Source organism: Drosophila eugracilis, unplaced genomic scaffold (genome assembly GCF_018153835.1).
Source record: "Drosophila eugracilis isolate 14026-0451.02 unplaced genomic scaffold, ASM1815383v1 contig_75, whole genome shotgun sequence".
NCBI lineage: Eukaryota > Metazoa > Arthropoda > Insecta > Diptera > Drosophilidae > Drosophila > Drosophila eugracilis.
The window spans coordinates 21,055-41,703 of record NW_024573645.1 but is presented as its reverse complement, the minus strand read 5'-3'; the positions used below and the strand labels follow the sequence as shown (position 1 = coordinate 41,703).

General features: G+C 40.6%; 1 protein-coding gene across 1 annotated transcript in view; it reads right to left on the bottom strand.

Annotated features, from left to right (window-relative positions):
• The window catches only part of LOC108117263, a 47,817-nt gene that overhangs the window by 6,688 nt on the left and 20,480 nt on the right, over positions 1-20,649 (bottom strand). The window contains 3 exon segments of the mRNA XM_017229616.2: positions 1,090-1,223; positions 5,232-5,367; positions 6,873-7,087. Of these exon segments, the coding sequence (XP_017085105.2) occupies positions 1,090-1,223; positions 5,232-5,367; positions 6,873-7,087 (485 nt within the window).

Below are 20,649 nucleotides of genomic sequence, written 5' to 3'. Positions count from 1 at the left end.
TAGAGCGAAAAGCATAGGGACTCGCCTTGACCGGCTCTGAACCTGAACTGGTCTTGACATCGGGGCCTGGGTCGAAATTATAAGCAGGAAAATAAAGAGGGGCGAGCATGTGGCATGCATATTCATAAAATTGCAATGGAACAGCTCGCAGGACAACAATGCTAGCACGACAGTAAGCAAAAGTGAAAATCCACAAGGAATGACAGCCATGTGAGTTTTCAGAAGGAGCCAGCACAGTCCACAGATGCGACTACTGTTCTTCGTCTACAGCGTTGACATATAAGCTTTTAATGGTTTTAGCTTGGCTAAGAAAAATCGGTTTTTCCCTTCCTCAAATTTTGTTTTGTTTTGTTTCGACATTACCGATTGCATAAAAATATTAAATACAAAAAATCAATTTCATGGCTTTACTTTCACAACTAAAAGGCTGTTTACAAAATCAAACATATTTCAAGGATTGTTTATTTCGAATTGCTTTTGCATTTACCTTTCAATGCCTTGAATTCCTATATTCTATTCCTTTATGTATACTTCTTAACCATTAAAAAAGGAAGTTCTTTTTAGCTACAAAATTTCGACAGCACTGCCAGTCGACCGCATAGAAATCTGTATATCACAGTAACTAAATGACAAAACGGGCATTCGGGCCACAGATGCGGCCGCCTATCTCGCACTCTTCCACTTTTGGCTTCCTTGTATGCATTGTTAATACACATGACAATCCTCACGCTCGCTGGCAGGCTGTGAAATTGCGCATACGCCACGTTGACGGATGGACGAGCCCCCAAGGCAAGTGGCTTGCAAAAAAAAAAACACATACACCACACAACCAACAAAAAAGAAAACGAAGTAGAACCCTTTTGATTAAAGTCTTGTCCTAGCCCATTTTCATGTTCATTTCTCAGCAGAATAGACAAGTACTTCAAAGGATCTGCTCGGCTTTGAACACAAAATAGCCGCTGACCCGCTGTCAGATTTGTATTCCACTCTCCCAGCATGAACATGAAATAAATTGAAGCAGACCGTCCGGCCAGGTCGGTAATATTTCATCGGAGTGATTGCAGCGAAGTTGAGTTTAAAAGTACTCACCACCATGTTGTTGATGGTAAATGTAAGTTCAGCCCGCGGTCGCGACGGGGGAGTGCTGCAATTGGCCCGCAGGACATCGCCGGGCTCGTAGCGTGTGTGCTCCGTGAAAAGCTGTGGGCGCTTCTCGGGCAGCTCTGAAAAATAGGAAACATATCATCGAATGGGTTAATACATTTTAGATCGATTTTATTTGAACTTCAACGAGTACGACAAAGCAATATAGGATTAGTTAAATGCTGATTATGAATGGGGGAACGTGAATTGCAATATAAAACTTTTCAATTACAAATTCTTTATTTATTTTTTGATATTTATAAATGTGTAATCCTCTTTACAATTCAAATGAACTAATATAAGTATATGATTAAATTAGTTCTATGTTTTTATTAGTGTTTAAATGCAAATTTATTCAATGCCCTTTCAAAAGATGAAGCCCAATTGCATATACTTTATTTTTCTTGCATAAAAATTATAAGTGAGTCATGAAAAACACACCATGTAAGGCCAACGAATTTTATAGGAATTTTGATGAATGAGATTACAAAAAATCCAAATGACAATTTGGATGCCGGAAAATGGGAAAAGGTTTAGTTTGGAACAATTCAATTAGCTGGACCCAACTGACACAAAATACATTAATAGGCGCATAAGTGGAGGCGGAAGCCCAGGGAGAACCCTTCAATCACAACCACAAGACGAAGATCCTGGCTCTCCACGCCACGCTTAACTTTTTAATTAAGTCAACCAGGATGGAGCCAGGATGGGGAATAGCCAGGGAACTACTACTACCACAAGACCCGGAGAGAGCAACAAAGTAACTAATGAAGAAAGTAATTTCCATGACAAAGGCGGCGGCAACTTTGCTCTTTTTCCCGCCTCAAGGCAACTTTCTGGTCTTTCTGGGTCTCTGTGTGGCCCGCTTCCTAATCCTCCATCCTCGGTTTTTCTTTTAGCCGCCTGCGCTTTTTGCCTTGCAGATTTTGACCTTTTTGCGGGCCAGCATCCATCGAATGCCTCTTGGCCGGGCTTTTGCTACGGCATTGCCTTTGAGACTCTGCCGTCAAATTCCCTCTAATGAGGGTCAGTCTGTGAGAGAACACTGGACAAAAGAACAAATTCTTGAAATAGAGAAAGAAATTATATAAATGCTATGCCTATTTTCTGCTATTGAATTTGAATAAGCCTTTATATGATTCTTCAGAATCTGAACATACATTGTAAACATTAAAATTGCCATAGAAAATATTTAAAGACTTTTAACAAAAATTATTACTAATCTCGAGCAGTGTAAATTTGGGCCTTTCGAGCTTAATTTAGCTGCTGACCAGCCTACTTTGCACTTGGTTTTAGCCTCGACTCGTGTCATTAAGTTATTAAACTTAAGGCTGCCCAAATGTTTGCCAACTATAAACTTTTGACTCGTGCCAGCCAAAGAAGATGGGCGACGGCGGCGTCGGCGTCGGCGTAGCTGTGACTTAATGAAAGCCCGAATTAGCATAACTTTTGGGCCTGGCTATGGGCGCCCACTCCTAACCAGCCAACCACCCAGCACCCAGCCCTGATGTCCTTGAAGACGGCTGAATGTCTTGAATTGCCCGCCCCGCAAGGACAAAGTGTTTATTTTATGTGCCACGCCGACGTCGAGACGCAGACTTGCGTTCAACCTCCTTTCGGTGGGCTCCTCGCTGTGGATCCTTGGGCCGCAATCTGATTGCCACTTGAGCTCATTAACACACGATTAAACCTCAGAGTTATTTACACCGAGGACGACGCGGCTGCATAAGCGAATGAGTGCGCACAACTAAACCTGGCCAAAAGCAGCCAGCTGACTGACTGAAGCACTCGTTGCATAAAACATCAGGCGGCGGCCATCGGGAAAAACTATGCGCTGAATCGATGAAATTAAAGCGCAAGTTTACGCAGATGAGATGAGGGACAGTCGTTAAAGCCAAGAAAATCTGATTTACCAAGAAAATACAGAATGCAGCACAGAGAAAAATATGTGCCCTTTGACTTTTCTTTGATTTCAACTTTAGTAAATAATAATTATAAGTTGGTTTTTATATAAAATTGGGATTATTTTCCATGACTTTAACTGTTTGACAGGAAAACTGTTTTCAAACCACATTGATATCTAATTATGGAGCTGTATAGAAATTCTTTTTCGTCTGTGTACAAACAATATGGTGTCCGTGGCTGTTTCTGCCTGCTGTTGGCTACAGTAATTTATTGTTTAGCCGGCAAGTTATTGGGGTTTTAGTGTCGACGACATTAGGCGTAAGCCACAGAAGCCTACAGCCTACAGGAACACACCCAACGAACTTACAGCCCGCAAGATATAGATACCACCAAGTCGGGGCATAACCGCCAAAGCCTGAGATTTGAGGTTGGCTGGGCTGCTGGGCTGTTGGGCTGCTGGGCTGTCAGTATGTCAGTTCCCAACTGGCTTATCCAGCATTGATGTATGTATCTGGCCCCCAAAGACAGAGGAGCGAGGGACGGAGGACCAAAAAGCAACCAATTAAATGCCGAAACTTGTAATGAAACTTTAATCAGTTCGCAGGCGTCCTTGAAGCGCGGCCTCATGAATTTAAAGCAAATACGCAAATAGGACACGATCAAAGGCTTTAATCCCCAGATGCTAGTTACGCAAAAGCGGCCAATTAAATGGGCTAAATGTGGCGTTAAATATATAAAGCAAGACAGCTGACGCGGGGTAAAGGCAAATGCGTTGGCAATGGCGATGCCCATGGCAAGTGCAAAGGCAATGGCAATCTAATAACGGCCAGGCCAGAACGGCAGACATCTGAATGTTTAATGCCGGGCAACAAGCAGCCAGTGAGCCATTAACCCAGACGAGCTCTCAATCAAACACACGCACACACAGCGGGTTTTTCCTCCTCGCGGGAAACGAGGACCCTCGAAGGGGTTCAGAACAACAAGGGGGCAATAGCGGATAAATCCTGCCCAGCAAATGGCATAAAAATCAGCGACTAAAGCACAATTTAGCTGTCGGAGCGCATTTCTCGAATGCTTGAGGCCAAGCGGATAGAAAGATTAACTCCGACGAGCGCTGAAGCTGCGCCATCGATTTAGGTCGCATTACGCATACGCCCCATATGGCTGCATAGTCACCTCCACATAAAAGACGATCAAGTGGGATGCCCTATTGTTGTGCCTTTAAGACTTGAAATTAGGGCAAAACAGGTCGGAATTAATAAAAGTATGAAAAATTAATAAAATATTCAAAAGACTCGAAAATTGCTTGCATAAAAATCTAAATAAATATTCCACTCTTTTGTTATGGGAAATAACAAATATTTAAGTCGAAAATCTTCTAAAGCATTAAGAAAATACACTTTAAATTTAAACTGCATATATAGTTTTTCGTGAACTTCCTAGCTATATGTGTTAGTACTCCTAAGAGAAGGAAATATTGCAGTCGTTAAGACCCCACAAAAAAGTAATTCAAAAGCAATTTTAAAATATTTGAACATTAGTTTGCAGTTAAATTTAATTCGTAGTGTATCACTTTCACCAGTTGGCTGGCTGCGCAAAAGGCAAATAATTGTTAAGCCGAAACGGACTGGTGCTCATTGGATTTCATGACCCTGGCTCGCTGATTAAATTCGTAATTCAGAGCGCGCCGCTCCACGCTCATTTAAAGCGCATAATGCCGTGAAATGCGTGGGGCACAGGTAAGACTACTAAATGACCCCAGACGAGAGCGCTTCGCTCAGAACAGCCGAAGGAGCCACCTAACGAACCACCATCTCTCCTCATTGCCGGCAAAACCCGCTTATCTGGCAAAGACGAAATGGCCTGTTAATGACGCAATTTTCAGCGCAAAACTTTGGGAACCAGCAGAAACATCTGCTGCGACCTTGGCACCGGCCAAAAACAAATTGCCAAGGAGCCAAAAAACTTTACCTCCTCGTTCGAGTAAGAGCAGCAGCCACAGGATTCTGGATTCTAGATTCGGGACTCGGCCACGGAACGCTGGCCGGCGATCAAAGGCGAGCAATGTCAAAGGCTGTCCGAAATAGCTGATACACTCACTCACTCACTCTGTGCTCCTTTGAAAGCTTTTAAGCGCACTTTAGGCCAATTTGGTTGAATCAGCTTAGAGTCGTCAGACTTACCAACAACTTGCATGGTGTCCACTGCGGTGGCGGTCGAGAAGAGCGGGGCATCGGCGGTCACTTCGCATGAAAAGTTGCCAGAGAGACCGAATCCCACGTTGCGCAACAGTACCTGGGTGGCATTCGAGCTGCTTACCTGTTGACCGAGAAGAGGGGATACAGGTATTAATCATGGGCTAACGAATAAGTTCAAGTACGCACAGGCAGGGAAAGGATTAAAGACCCGGCCCATATTTAAAATCTTTAAAAATTATACAAACAAAATCTAATGTTAGTATCCCTTTAAGGGGAAAAGTCAACAATTTAGTCGTTACCTATATTGGTAAAGTACTTTCAAGTTTCTGTTTTTCATACATAAGCAGCAATGTTATGTTGCACTTGGAAAAACTATATAAATCGACACCCACCTGCCATCGCTCAGATGTCCGCAATCTGACATCAAGACCAACAAAGAAATGCACTTAAATTTATTAAAACAGCTTAAAAAACAAACAAATACAAACACAGCCACCAGCCAGCACCAGGCAGAGCAAAAGGACACAAAAAATTGCCTTCGGCTAGGTAAAGTAAAAGTTTTCGACGACAAAAAAGAACACACAAAAAAAAAACAGCCAAATAAAATAAAAAGAAGACTACAAAAACTAAAGATAAACTCGCTGGCACAAACTCAATAGCCTGATGAAATATTTAGCCAGATTCGGAGCAACTTTATCGAAGCAACGAAATTGCAAGGATCTGCCTGCCACCACCCACTCTGCCACTACTACTACTACTACTACTACCACTACCGTCGGCTGGATAAACTTTTTCAATAATCTAGCCAAAGTAGAATTACCCCATCCGAGACTCAATTCTCCGACCTCAGCCTCAGCCTCAGCTTCAGGCCAGCGCCGCCCCCTTTTTGCGCTAGGCAGATTGCAGTTTTTGCAGGTGGGCGACAAAACTCAGACGCAGCATGCAAAAATTTAAATGAAATTTTTGCCGGAGATAGCCGCGCGTTGATAGCGCGCCCACAAAAGCTGGCATTCCGGCATTCTGGCGTCCTGGTGGTGTCCTACCAGCCAGGTGTCCCCTGGCATTTTTTGAATAACCGCCAATAACAATAAAACTGCCAAACTGAATATGCATGAGCGGAAAGTTTAAAATATACAATATAAATAAATGCAGTGTGCGCGCAATTAAGGACATCAAAGTGGAGCCACGGTTCAGTCCGGTTGTTGGCTCCTTTTCTGCCTTCTGCCAGTCGATGGGCCGAGTCGAAGTGACCAGCAAAAAGTGCAGCCTGCGGGAATGAGTTCCTTTAACGATTTGGTCTTCTGGAAAATTCCTGTTTCTACACTGAGCGATTAAGTTTTTTCATAGTTTATAATTTGATCTGCTATACCCTTTATGACATTTTTCTCGAAAAGAAGTCCAATCTTATGATAGACAACATCGAGAAAAACCCATGTAGTAAAGATATTTTTTCCCTCTTTGTGCTTCGCAAAGGTTTGCTTACAAAATACCATTTTTATTATTTGTTTTAGAAAATACTGTAAGTGCATTAATTGCTAAAATAATAAACGAGGGTGTACCAATAGTCGGTTTCAACAACCAAAATCCCCTCCGTAATATATATATTTTAATTAAAAAAATACTTACATCCACTTTAATGCCAGGGAATGGAAACACTTTCGTATTGGGAAACTCGCCGGGCGTATAGCGGTAGAACTCCAGCTGTCCGCGATAGAACTTTGCCGAGTACAGTGGAGCTCCGTCCAGGTCGTACATGCAACGCAGCACCACATGTTGGCCCCGTCGCACCGCCGGTGGTTCGATTATTAAATTGACATTGCGCAGCGCGCATTCGACGAGCTCTGCAACGGAAGAGGAGAGAAAAAACAAAATGAGTGGGGGTTGATATATAAAATCGCTGATGGAATTACGTGCGAATGCAAAGCCGGGGGATTCCAATTTAGTGTATTTATTTTAATAAATTATTGAAATATTGTCCAAAAGCGGACTCGCCGGCGACACTGATAACACATAATCCGGCGCTTAACTGCACCGCAATTGCTTGCATTTCAGTTGCAGGCGTTTGTTTTTGGCATTGGTTTTCGCGGTGTTGGGTTTGCCCGCGGCCAAATTGCTTAAAATGCCATGCAAATATGCTGAAAACTCAATTTAGCTGGTCAATTTTTTGCGATACCCTCTAATCGTAAGGAGTTGATGTGGCTACAAGTTTGGGAACTACACTTAATGGATACCTTTTGGAAAAGTTTTAAAAATTCTACAAAAAAAGGATATATTTCTTTCCTCTTTTTTTCTTTCTTCTTTTATATAGACTTTTCTCTGGATTAAAATAAATCTAACTAATTAAGTTTTAATATATTTAAAATATGCTAGCATGCAGGTTTAGAATACCCAGCTTTTCCCCTTACTATTTCTTTTTTGAACTAAAAACTAAAACTCAATGATAGCAATCAAATATAGTTCTAGGGTATTTGAAGTGTCTGACAGAATAAAACCCCCACTTCAACCTGTTTTTGTTCGTGTTCCTCGACAACTGATTGTCATATTTGGCGCTTAAATGATTTATAAATGTTTTTGCAGACCATTGAAAGCTTGATAGATTATGGTGGGATTTTGTTGGGGCAGTTATGCAAACGAATATTACTAAATTGAAAATATTATAATAAAAACGGCTGGCCATTTGTAAGACCCAACTAAGTCAGTTCGTAACTGAATGTTTACTAGTAAGCCACTCAATATAGAAATTCGAAACTAAAATGGTTTACTATAAATCATTCTGGGGCCAGGCTTTAATGTTTAAGACAAACGTTTTCCTAGATTTATGGATCTAAGGCCTGAGTTTGCCGCGACCTTCACTTACTTAGGCAATTTTCTTGTTTTCTTTGCCAACTTTTATTAATTACCAAACAATCAACGCCAATTTCCGGCAACTTTATGACCGCCCATTTCAGAGTCGTTTGTCAACAAATGCGTAGCATAATTCAAGGCGCCAAGGCAACGAGTCCCCCCCTCTCTCTCTCTCTCTTGCTCTCTCTAACCCATGTAATACCCAATGATTTTGTCCCTCTCTGGAGCTGGTGTTTTACAAGTGTTTGCCAACATTTCCAACATAGCCTAACAAGGCACTCAAAAATTTTTTATATCTTATTTGGGTCACATTTCATGCGGCTGTGCCCTTAAGAATAATGGCACATAATTTGCGGCTTTCCCAACAGTCCCTTTGTGGATGAAGGGGCAGGGGGACAAGGGTGGGAAAATGCGAGAGAAAAAGCCGAGGAAAAGTCCATGGAATGCGAGGCAAGGATTCAGTTCCTTGTAAATCTCTCGCGAGGCGAATAAAATAAAATTGTTTTCATTTTTTTGTACATGCCAGCTGTGCGTAATTCATTACCTTCGGGAGTTCTTTGCATATCGGGCGATATCTTCGGCGACTGCATGGAAAATGCCAGGGAAAATCAGCATGATTTTCATTATGCCAATGCCACTGTCGTGCTGCCCTTTAACATTTACTCTATTTGCAGGCTGTAAAATGAATTCTTGCACATTGACCTTAATGACCAACGGGGCCTGCCAGCATAATTGGCCAACTGCCTCAGTGGCCTGGCCAGGGACACCGGTGCCGGAGCAACAGTAAATTACAAAGAAAAAACAGTCCTGTAATCCTGGTATTGTAAAGACTTTAAAGTACCCATTACTAATTGTAATGAATCAAAGTAAGACTAAGGCATGTGATGGGAACTATAGCAAAAGGTTTTTTGGATTTTTAGTTAGTAGTTGTAAAACTTAAGCAATCTACCTTTACCTTACTCTTTTTAATAAACCTCTCCTAGCACTATATACCCTTAGTCTCTACGAATACCTGATGGTAAAATACCTGCCTTAACTTAAGCAGTACCTTAAAGTCCCTGCTAGCCGCATAAATATTTGCACACTGAAATCGAAAATTCCGCTTGTTTGCCAATTGAAAATTGGAAAGTGTAGTTGCCGGATCCCGCCCGCTGAGAGTTTTCCCAGCAGGAGCAGCAGTAGAAGCAGCAGAAGCGGCGAAATGCAACCGCAAATACTTGCTTATTGCTTGGAAAACTTTGCTTGTTAGTGTTTAGGTGGAAGGTGCAGCAAGAAATCATAGCACACGGCACCGGGGTTCTGTGGGAAAAGCAACACAGAGCAGCCAAACAATGTCTATAAATCCACACACGCACACTCCAGATATAGTTGGAAAGGTAAAAAGTTTGTGCAAAAGTCACATATTTGTTCGATTCTGCTAAGTGCCAGCTTACAAGTGCCTTGTCCTTATCCTTTTGCGATTTGTTTACATGGCAGCCAAAGTGAAGATCCGGAAAATAGGAGACCTACCCCATCTCACAGGAAAAGTGAGGTATATTATCCTGAATCGAGGGATTTGCTTGCCTCCTGATGCCTCCTTCTAAATATCAATGCACCTGGCCTCTGTCCCCTTTTCTTTGTTTCCTTTCCTTTGTCTTCGTCCTCCCTGGGAAAACTACTTTCCCATCTACACAACCAGTGGACACTTTTCACGCTCTCTTCACAACACTTCTCCTTTCCCTGTTTTATTGTTTTCCAATCTGGCCGGAGTGCGTCATTCGTCGAAGCCGCAAGTGATACCAAATTGAAAAGTTAGATGCCATTTTTTTGCCATCATTCCGGGAGATTGCTGAATTCTAGCACTAACCACAGGTTAGCTTGGGAAAGATTCTACATTTTCATTCCACAGAGAGAAAAACCTTGATGGATGTCTATATAAAGATTGGTTTCCCATATTGCTTATAATATTGCCACCCATATTTATAAATTTGATAAAGTAAATTACTATTGCCAACTTTATACTTCAAATTCAAGCTTTTGGCATAGAAATTTCTTTAAGTGCTTCCACAGGATACCTGAAAAAGTATCCGAAATTTCTGTTTCGGGAATCTGAAAATTAGTTTTAGTTTCAAACTGATCGATTGCTTTTGAGGGCCTGGCCTAAACTGTTTTCAATTTGTTGCAAGTTTGAAATTGCTGGCTAAATACTGCGTTACGGTAACGGATTCCTGAAATCCTGAAAACGTGGCAGGCACCCAAGCAAACAAGATGCCGAATTGAGAGTAGTGGGATGGGGGCCCATATGAATATCACAGCATAATAATTTGCAGAATCGCTTTCCATATCAAGGGAGGCCCGAAAACAAACAAATATCGGCCCAGCTGGCATGTAATATCTATGTGCATTCATGTGTACGTGTGGGTGGCATTGTCTCGGTATTTAATAGGCTTTTGTTGCAGCTTTCCATTGAAAATGGGGATTGTTGAGTCCCGGTTTCCTCCTTGGCATGTTTACCCGGAGTCTCCATAGCCGCACTGCCGCTCCTGTTTCTGTTTCGGTTTCCCATCAACGACCTCATTGCCTGACTGCCAGCTCATTGAAAGATTTATCATTCACCAGAAATAGCAACCTCCTCGAAAAGGAGTTTGCGTTTTCAGAAGGAATGGCTGCACAGGGAGAAAATGTGTTTTTTTTTCAAATTAAAATTTATTTATAGCAAAAGGTTTCGGGAATGATTTCAAGTCATTTCAGATATTTTACGTCATTGTATTCAAATCAGTTGATATGTGTGGGCAAAGTATCATCTATAAGTCGTGTTCCTATCATTTTTTAAAAAATAATAACAGCATTCCGAATACCCAATACGAATGGGGAAGGTTTTTAAATAATTTAAAGTAAATGATTTAAATACCACACTTCTGTCATTTTGTTCGAATAAATTAAAAGGGCATACATTATTTCTGAAATTATTCATTTGCAGTGTGTAGCAGATGACGAGCCACCTGTCCGGGATCCTGAATCCCGACCGTCAGTGTTGACACAGCCCACATGGGCGGCCCATACACATGCATAATGGAATTTCTAATAACTGCCATTGCTCCTCGACTCAACAGGAATCGAGTACGTAGGACCGAAGGACCGAAGGACCAAAAGACCAAGCCTTCCTGCTGGGTCAACAGCATTTAGTGACAATAAGCGTGCTGCAGTTCATTTGCTCAGGCGGGTCAAAGAGCGGTTCGTGGGTCGGTTTGCTTTTGGCCAGGATTGAAATGGTTGGCTGGCTGGCTGGATGGTTGGCCAAGTGCACTTAGTCAGGCATCGCCTAACATGCACTTCAGCAGCCAGACCAGAAATAACAGCCCGAACCCCCTTCCCAGCTTCAGGCTAAGCAATTTAATTAACATAAAAAACGCAACTCGCACAATTCGAAACCATAAATCAAAAGCCCGCACACGCCCAGCACTAAACTAATGCCTTGGAAAAAACTAATACCAGTCCCAAACTGGAAAAATGTCTGGCAAAAAGTGCAATCGGCAACACAAAACACAAAAAAAGGGGTAGTAAACTGAGCAAGAAAGGCGAGGAAAAACTAGGAAAAGCGCTTCTAATGAAACCGAAAATGCTAGTTATGGTTTACGATACCCAGCTCTTATGGCAGTTCTGGTAACGAAGTCGGACTTTGAGAAACATTTGTTTTTCTGCTATGTTTTTGTCACACACCCCAAAGGAAAAACCTCCCGAGGGATAGGGACAGTGGCCCAACCCGAACACAAATTCAAATCGGAAACATAACCGTAACACTGGAACCCAAAACCAACCCGTTCGTGACGTGTCCAGAGGGCATCAGCCCAAAACAAAGGACCAGCATAATTTAGTTAAAATTCCCTTTGTCCATGGGCGTAACACACCTCGGCAGAGGAAATGAAAAATGCTGATTATGAAAACGCAAACCATAATTTGTTGTATGTTATGGCTGCTAAATGAGCCGTTGGCCGGGTTGAGGGCGTGGATTTGATTTCGATTTCACAATTTTCATTTACTAATTGCTTGATGATTAAATTCAATTACTAATGACAATTTAATTATGTGTTTGGTTAATCAAATATCCAATCAAATGATTACAGATTATACGAAATCTCGAATTTAAATTGCATAGTTTTTAATCGTTTTGGTGGAGCGTGTTTAAAGGTTTTAATTAACAGCCAGGCTCTTAATTGTTTGCCATTCTGCTTTACTGTATGAGCATTTAGTAAATTTATATTTTTTAGAAGTTGATTACCATTTGTTAGTTTATAAAAACAAACATCCATATTAATTCCAAAGAAATATAGTCAGCCACTAACTAGTTTTAGTTACCATCAACTATTTAGTCAAACTTTTTTATAAGCTTTAATTAACAGCAATGGCATTAATATTGATTTCATTCCGCTCCTCCTTTTCACCACTTAATAATGTACATTTTTTAGGGCTTTCCTTGCCACTCGGCAGTGGTTTATAAAAAACAAAATCCAGACAAACTCGCACTACCCCCAAAGGAGGCAAAACAAAAAAAAACAAAAAACAGAAAAATAAAACGAAGGAAAAACACTCCTTGTCTGCTTTCTGCAAACAGACATTGGACAGGGTAAACAATAGGAATATATGCGATAAATGAAAAAATAATAACAAACATTAATCCGAGTGTTGCCAGCTCGAGTGGATGATGATGACGGCGACGACGACGACGATGATGATGATGATGATGATGATGATGTGCCGAAATGCCGCCCTTTAACCCCGATGCCAGCACTGGGGTTATCCTTGCACTGGCACTCCTTGGTCTCGAGATGGTCTTTCGTTATCCTTCGCTTTACACAGAAGCGCTAAGCAAATAAAACAAAAAGGATAACTGTGCAAATATTGTGCAGACGGGGCAGGGGAAATGGCAAACAGTCACTGCTAAAAACATAAATATGCATGTGTGGGCGTTTGTGTTTCCTTTTTTATTTTTTCAAACTGGTGACATTGCAGAGCACAAAAGTTGCCTCTGGTTGCTTAGTTGGATATTCTGCAGCCGCCCTCTATCCCATCTGCGATTCGCAGATTTTCATTTACTCTTCTCCTTAAGCAGAACAAATTACACTGCACCTACGCAGTTCTTGTTGAATCGCAAAAATGATCTTAAATGTGTGTATTTAAGCATTTTTTCCAGCTCATTTCGTGGCTTTAAAATATGTATAAATCGGCTTTATTATATTATTATGCATTTCATTTCATTCAATTTATTAAGCATTAACATTGCGCTTTTATTAATGTAAAATAAATAACATTAAATATTGACAAGGCTTGAAGTATGAATAACATTGTATTTTTTTCACTTTAATTTATGTACAAATATGAAGAAAAAAATACTTTGAATTTGTTTGCTAAACACTTTAATTGTTGGTACATTTTCTGCTATTTGGCTAATTTACAGCTTATAAACCTAACGACTAATTTTGTAAATATTGGCAATTAAACTTGGAAACTGTATTATTTGGCCATTTTTTGAAATAATTGATGCCTACAGAAAACAGTCGTTTACTTAGCTGCACGACTTGTTTTGACCAATTTATACGTTAAAAACCTATAAAAATATAGTAAATTAGTTAATATTTACTCATAATGAATTTATCCAATAAATCTTTTAATTCTTAATTATAAAGAAACCTTTTTTCTCTGTGTCTTTATCCACATCTTCTGGGTCGTATTTATTTAGTTTGTTTTCAGCTTCTTTGGCCCTGCTCACTTGGCGTATACGCAACGCCGGAACGCCGTAGACTGCGAATACGACTCAATTGAGGCTGGGCAGCAAACATTTTGTTATCTCGGCACCAGCATCGATGCCGAATGGATTTTTAGTTCAGCAAGTTTTTCGCATTCTGTTTTTTCCAACTGCGCTTTGTCTGTATTTGTATTTGTGTGTGTGTGTGTTTGTGTGTGTACGCCGACTGGGTTTCCTTCCTCCCCAACGAGTATATTTTTTTCCGGCGCTTTTCTTGTTCATTCAGTTTTTCCATTTGGCCCAGTCGGAGAGCGTTAGAGCGCTTATCTCGCATGCCGCATCGCGAACTGCTTGTAAATAGCATTCATGGCCTGACACTAATGGAACTTTTGACCGTTTGTGCTATCCGCTGCCCATTTCCATTCCCACTCCACATGGGCATTGGGGATGCCCAGCCACCATATCCACACCCATTCCCATACCCAAACCCATTCCATTCCAATTGCCCAGTGGCCCCATGTCCGCTGCAGGGACAAAACTTGGATGCCATTCATCGACTCCGCTATGAATCGCTTTACTCGAGGCAGCATTTTGATACCCTAGGTTTTAGGGTTTAGGGTTAGAAAGCTTGAACTTACATTTTAACACATTGTCTATCAATATAAATAGGTTCCTTTATATTCCTGATTAAAATCATAAAAGTATTATGTTCTTTATTCTTCATGTCTTACCTCTGCACTTTAGGTTTCTTTTAAATCTCACGATTTGATGAATATTATTCAGAAATTAACTACTCCTTAGTTTTAAAAAAAAGGTTTTTTCTTTAAAATATACAGTTTTATGGTATTACAAATTCGCAAGCTTACCGCGTAGCATTTTAGACAAAAAATTTGTTTTTCTTGTGTTTTATGGTAACGCGAATTCACGCAGGTTAGTTTGCTTTTTTCCTCAAAGGCTTTTTCTTTCATATTTCTGTTTTTTTTGCTGTTTTTTCCCATTTTGCTCCTGGTATCAATTTTGCGAGCCAACAGTTTGTCGGGTCTTTCAACAAGTCGTTTGTTGGCAGTTCTTTTCGTTGGCAATGGGAAAACCCAACTGCGGCGAGAACAAAGCAATCACCTGCCATGTTTGCAGGACAAGAGTATTTGATTCTGGTTTAGAATCTGTCGCTATCTATATAAAACTCAAAAGCCACCTAATTAGCAGTCAATGCTCAATATTTGTCAATCGCAATTTCGATTTGACGCCAACTCCACACTTTCCACATGAATAAAAGTTATAATGAATTTTCACCCAAAAACGGAAAAGTTTGGACTCAACATTTCTGTTTGATTAGAAAATTAATCTGAGCGCTGTTTTAAAAGCAATTTCCATGTTTTCCACCAAATAAAAGGGTGAGGAAGGGGGCAAATCAGAGGAAAAGCGGGACAGGAGCAGAGAGAGGGCGCGATAAGCGACAATGGCATTCGGAAATTTCATTTTTGGTAACTAGATCTCTCGACGCAGTCACACAAATGTGGTGTCAATGGGTTATGTGGGAAATGCAAAGGGCGGACTGTATCCATTTCGTTTTATGTTTACAATTTGGCATGGTTTTTGTGCCTTCTGATTTATGCATAAATTGATGCTACTAGTTGTTTGTTTGCCTATTTGTTTTGCCGCGCTTGGCAAAAAGCGCATTTGCCATGGACATCCTGTCCGTTTTTCCCGCATTTCCCGCCTTTACCCCAAACTACCCACTCCAACTTTTCCATTTGCCATTTCCATTTCTACCATTTCTGGCTGGTTTTTGGTCATGCCAGAGATTCGGTGGCAAAAACATTCATAATTTTAATTAAGTCATAGAAACGTGCTGCACACAAAACGCAGATGTGTTGCACTGTGGGGAAATGTGGGTAACTTATTTTATAAATAAATGTCTTTATGAAATATAAGTTTCTTTTAATCAATTTAACCTATGGAATTGAAAGATATTCATGAGTTACTTTAGAAAATATAATTTTCTCAAGATGTTTTCTTATGGGATTTTTGTCTAGCTAAGCTTTTGTTAGATTTTCTTTCAGTGCATCGAAACCAGTACGCTTAACTTTTGTGTGCGAGTTTTCCCGCCAGCCGGCGGCCGTGGGTTTTTGTTTTGTTTCGAGTTGTATTTGGTTACGATGCTCACAAAATTGCACTTGAAATTTATCCCCGAGCCTTATTAGTTATTTACGCAGCAGGCGCATTCTCCGTAATGTGTGAGTGTTTGCTTTGTATATGTATATGTATGTGTGAATGGCTCTGTGCAAAGGACCCGACGGCATATTTGGGCCAGAAAACACCCATTGAAGCCACCCACTAACCAACCCACAAGAAGCAGAACCACCCATCTGCACCACCCATTGCAGATTTATTGCCTGCAGCAGTTTTTAGTGTTTTCCCTTTGTTTCGCCCTACGTTTTGTTTATTTGGTTTTGCAATTGTTAAAAGTTTATGTCGTTTTTGTTGCGGCTGTTGCATTTCGCACACACAGTTTCCACTTGGACCCTGCGAAACAACAAGTTTTTGTTATTCCGGGGGAGTGGCACTGCCAGAAATACCTACGAAAAACAAAATGAAAATAGAATAAACCAAACAAACTGAAACAAAACTGTGGTATTTTTGGGTGCGCCAGTTGCGATTTTGTCGTTGTGATTTGTTCCAGATATTTTTTGGCAACGTTGCTTAATTAAACGTGAACTATTGCCAGATGGAGTTTAAATATCGGCAAATTTCATTTTCCGAAAATACTTTTGCCTGAGCTGGCATAAAAATCGAAACAAAAATTCTAGGAAAATGGTTTTAAATAAGTAAGCACTTGTGTGAATTTTTTAATTAAAGGATTTTAAGGATATTAGAAACTGATTTAATTTCAGAATTATAAAAGGAAATTATAAATGGAAACCCTTATACATAATTATTCGAGCAACACTCATTTGGCTTTTCCTTGGAAGTTCTCAAATCTTTCTATCTCAGCTTGCTGTGTTTCTGGAATTCTCGAATTTAGTTCATAACAACCGCCCTAAGCCTTCTTCAAGGCACTCCCTTTTGCTTGTGGCTTGTGAAATTTCCCGAACTTCTGCATTAATACCAATTTGCACTTGTCAATCAAAGCAACACTCCGTAGCCAGAGACCTACAAAACTTCTAATGAGCCTAATTATTTCAACTATTTAGCCAAATACACAGACACAAGAGCCAAGTCTTGCGGGGAAAGTTGGGAGGAGAGAGAAAAGCATTCCAATGCTTGCCAAATTTTGCTAATGATAAATAAATTATGCGACAGCAGCCGCACAAAATGCCAGGCCAACCCACCAACCCACCAACCCAACAACCCACCGACCCTCCAAACCAAAGAACCACAAGCAGAAAACAAATAAACTCACTTCGCAATGCCAAAAGATAAGTATACGCCCCATGGTCCCGTGGCCCCCGGTCCTTAACACATTAAAGCCTGGGGGGTTCGTGAATGGTATCGCATTACCGAAAGCAAGCGCACATGCGTTAATAAACAAAATCTGTTGCTAATGTACAAAATAAGTTAATTATGGCAACGCAAATGCGAAAATGCGAAATTCTCTGATGCTGGCGACAACTTTTGCAGCTTTTCCAAAACTCCCTCCGACACTCATTTTTTCCGTTGTGTTTTGACTATATATTTTAGGGTCGCGGATCGGGGGCATATATATATCTCTATGTATATAGTAAGAGGTGCACTTTTCCTGCACTCTGCTTTTGTTCTTTGTGCGCGATAATTGCGTTTTATGGCTGTGGCAAGCAAACAAATAACCAAAATGCCAAACAGACGAAATCGGGATGGGAATGGGGATATAACTATAATCATATATATAATATATCTATATGCATAGTGTGTTCGCATGCTGGGAGTCACGCCACCGAAACAAATAATTACAAATTGCATTAATAATAAACAAATACGGACGCGGGTCTAAGCCTGCTTTGCGAAAGCACCGCCATTCGATTTACCTTTTGGCAATTTTTGCGTGACTGGCATAATTTGTTTGGTGGCCGAAAATTCTGGCCCAGCCACGCCCACTCATATGCCACTGGCATTTTCCCAAAAACAGAACCACAGGAAATTTTCATATTTTATTTGTAATTTGTTTGCCGCCTGTCAATATTATTTTGCAATTAATATTTCAATGATAAAACCGCTGGGCTCGGAGAGGGTTTTTACTAACTTTACAAATCAGTCTTAACTTTACAAATACTCTTTAGATAAGAATATAAATGAAGAAAATTGGCGATCAATTATTAAATACTTTTTGAATAAAAGCCAGAAAATGGAAATACTTTCTTTTAATTTATGTTGTAAGATTTACGTTTGATTAATAATTTATTGAAACTCAAACATAAACCATGACTTTTTAAGTATTTTATAGTCTGCACTAAATTTGCATTTTGATAGCCAGAAAATCGATTTGTTGTCTTTTTATTTGATGCAATTGAGTGAGTGCTGAAATTACAGCTGCATGGCATTTTGTTATTAGTGAACAAATGGCGAAATTGATTACGAGTGTCCAGCGTTGGTTTGCCATTAGTGTGCTCATCGGATTTATGGTATTTATATGTCCCTGATTATTATGCACTTTCGTTAGAGCATAAATTGATGGAAACGAGTTTACACAGCCGGTGGACCATGAAAAACTCCCAATATCCCCAATCCCAATCCTATGAACCCCGTGGAAAATCAAATCAAATTTATTACTAATCCAAACAGCTTTCAATGCACTGATTTATGGACGCACTTCTTTTTTGGGGGATTGGTGGGTTATGTCCCTGCCGTCTGTTGTACAGCAGAACAATAGATGCCCGGCTTCTGGCTCTAATTCACTTTTACTAATACACCCATTTGCCGCCAGACCCCAGCCCATTAACCCCATCCATTAGCGCCGCGGCCTCCATTTAATAGAGAGCTGATGCCTAAAATTCTCATTCTGCTGATGTGGATGCTGATGCTGATGCACTTTCCCCGCCAATCTTCACAATGCCGTGAACTGGAGTGCACTAGATTTTGGGCTCTGAAAAAGACCTACAACAACGCACTCCAAAAAGTCACGGATCACGAAGCGCTTCAACACCCTCTTCTTCTGCGACTCCCATAAAATTCTCACCCCTTCCATGGCTCCATCGAAAAATGCACTCAAATCGGAGATGTGTAGTAATTTTAGACAACAACTTTAAGTGGTAGGTAAAGGAAACCAAATTAATAGAAAAATAAATTATATAAAATCTGAAAAACCTTCAAAAATTTCCAAATCCAGATTATAATAAAGTGCTAAACTTTTATCTATGATATGTAACATGTGTTATATGTTATTTCCCTCCCTAACAAACTTCTTTTACAAACAAATAAAACGTCCTGAAACTAGCCTAATGGTATGTTTTTAGTTTCTAGTACAAATTTTTGACCCAATAAAATAAATAGTAGTGGCCTTAAAAATACCTAAAAAGCCAGCACTGACTGCAATCGAGGGAATGTCCCCATTGAAATGCTGCTTAAGCTGTTCATTAGCAGCGGAGTAATGGAGCAACAGCCTGACACAGATTTGCTTTGGCAAGTGTGGATTGCCCCTCCACTCGCCATTAGTCCCTTCCCTATTCTGGGCTCTGAATTCTATTCGATTCGATTCGATTCGAATCGGTTCAGTTCGGTTCGATTCCGGGCGCCATAGTGTTCAGTTTTGTGGCCATGACAACACGGCAGCCGGGGGTCATTAAAAACTTTTTACAAGCATTCAGCATCAGCATTAGCGCTTCTCCGAAGTGGAGGGTGTTTGTGTGTATGTGTGCGGGATCTGATTCCGCTGCTGATTGTCATTGACAGGCAGTCGAGTGGATCACGTGGAGCCCACCCCTTTCGCTTGCCCGCCCTCCTTCCCAAATCGAACCCCTTTCTAGCTGGGAGTGTGATACCTCGCCACCGCTTAGAGCTGGCTGTCAATCCTTTTTATTGCCCAGCACTCTCCACTTCCCACTCGCCAGATCTTTGCCACTTCGTCAATCAATTGGCGGCTGTGTATCGTTGTCCCTTTTATTTGTATTTTATTATGCCAAAGTGTTGTTTCGAATGTCATTTCAAGTATCGATTGTTTGTCTCTGCACTGAGAAAACAAACACTTGGCCGAGAAATGTGTGTCTAGACTCTAGAAATAATAGTTCACGAATTTGAGATCTCAAGGCTGAAAGCGAGAAGGTGGCTTGCATGTTTATATTAAAATTGAAATATAACACTAAATTGATAGAACGACAAACTCAAACATGAATCTATCAATAAACGATTATACCTTTAATTATATAACCATTTTATCATTACTTTGTTTTCTCTGTGCATCCCAACTTAAGTATGTGTTTTTCGTACTCTTTTAATTTCAAACTTTTTGTGGTCCGATTGGATATACTTGGAGTTAGAGTCACATTCGAGGCACTTAATTGAGCAGCCGCAGCGGCGGACTTGGCAAAAAATAAGTGAGGCAGTCAATTGAGTTAGGGGTTCGAATGTGGTTGACAGTGGTCCAATCCTCCTTCCCAATGCCCAGATAGCACTTGAAAAGGGATGACAGCCTGAGGGTGGAGAAGGGGGGCTGACTGTGGAAGCCTGACAAATACTTCATTAAATTGAACAAATGAAACTCCTAAAGTGCGTTTCAATGGTCTCGAATTTGTCGTTTGGGAAAATAGTTAAGACTCTGCCGAGATGCTCTATGATTTATTGAAACCAACTAAAGAATATAAGGGAGTCGATTTAAGTAGAGTGAAGGAGATACCTTTATGTTGAATTTAAAAAGTGCGCTTTTTA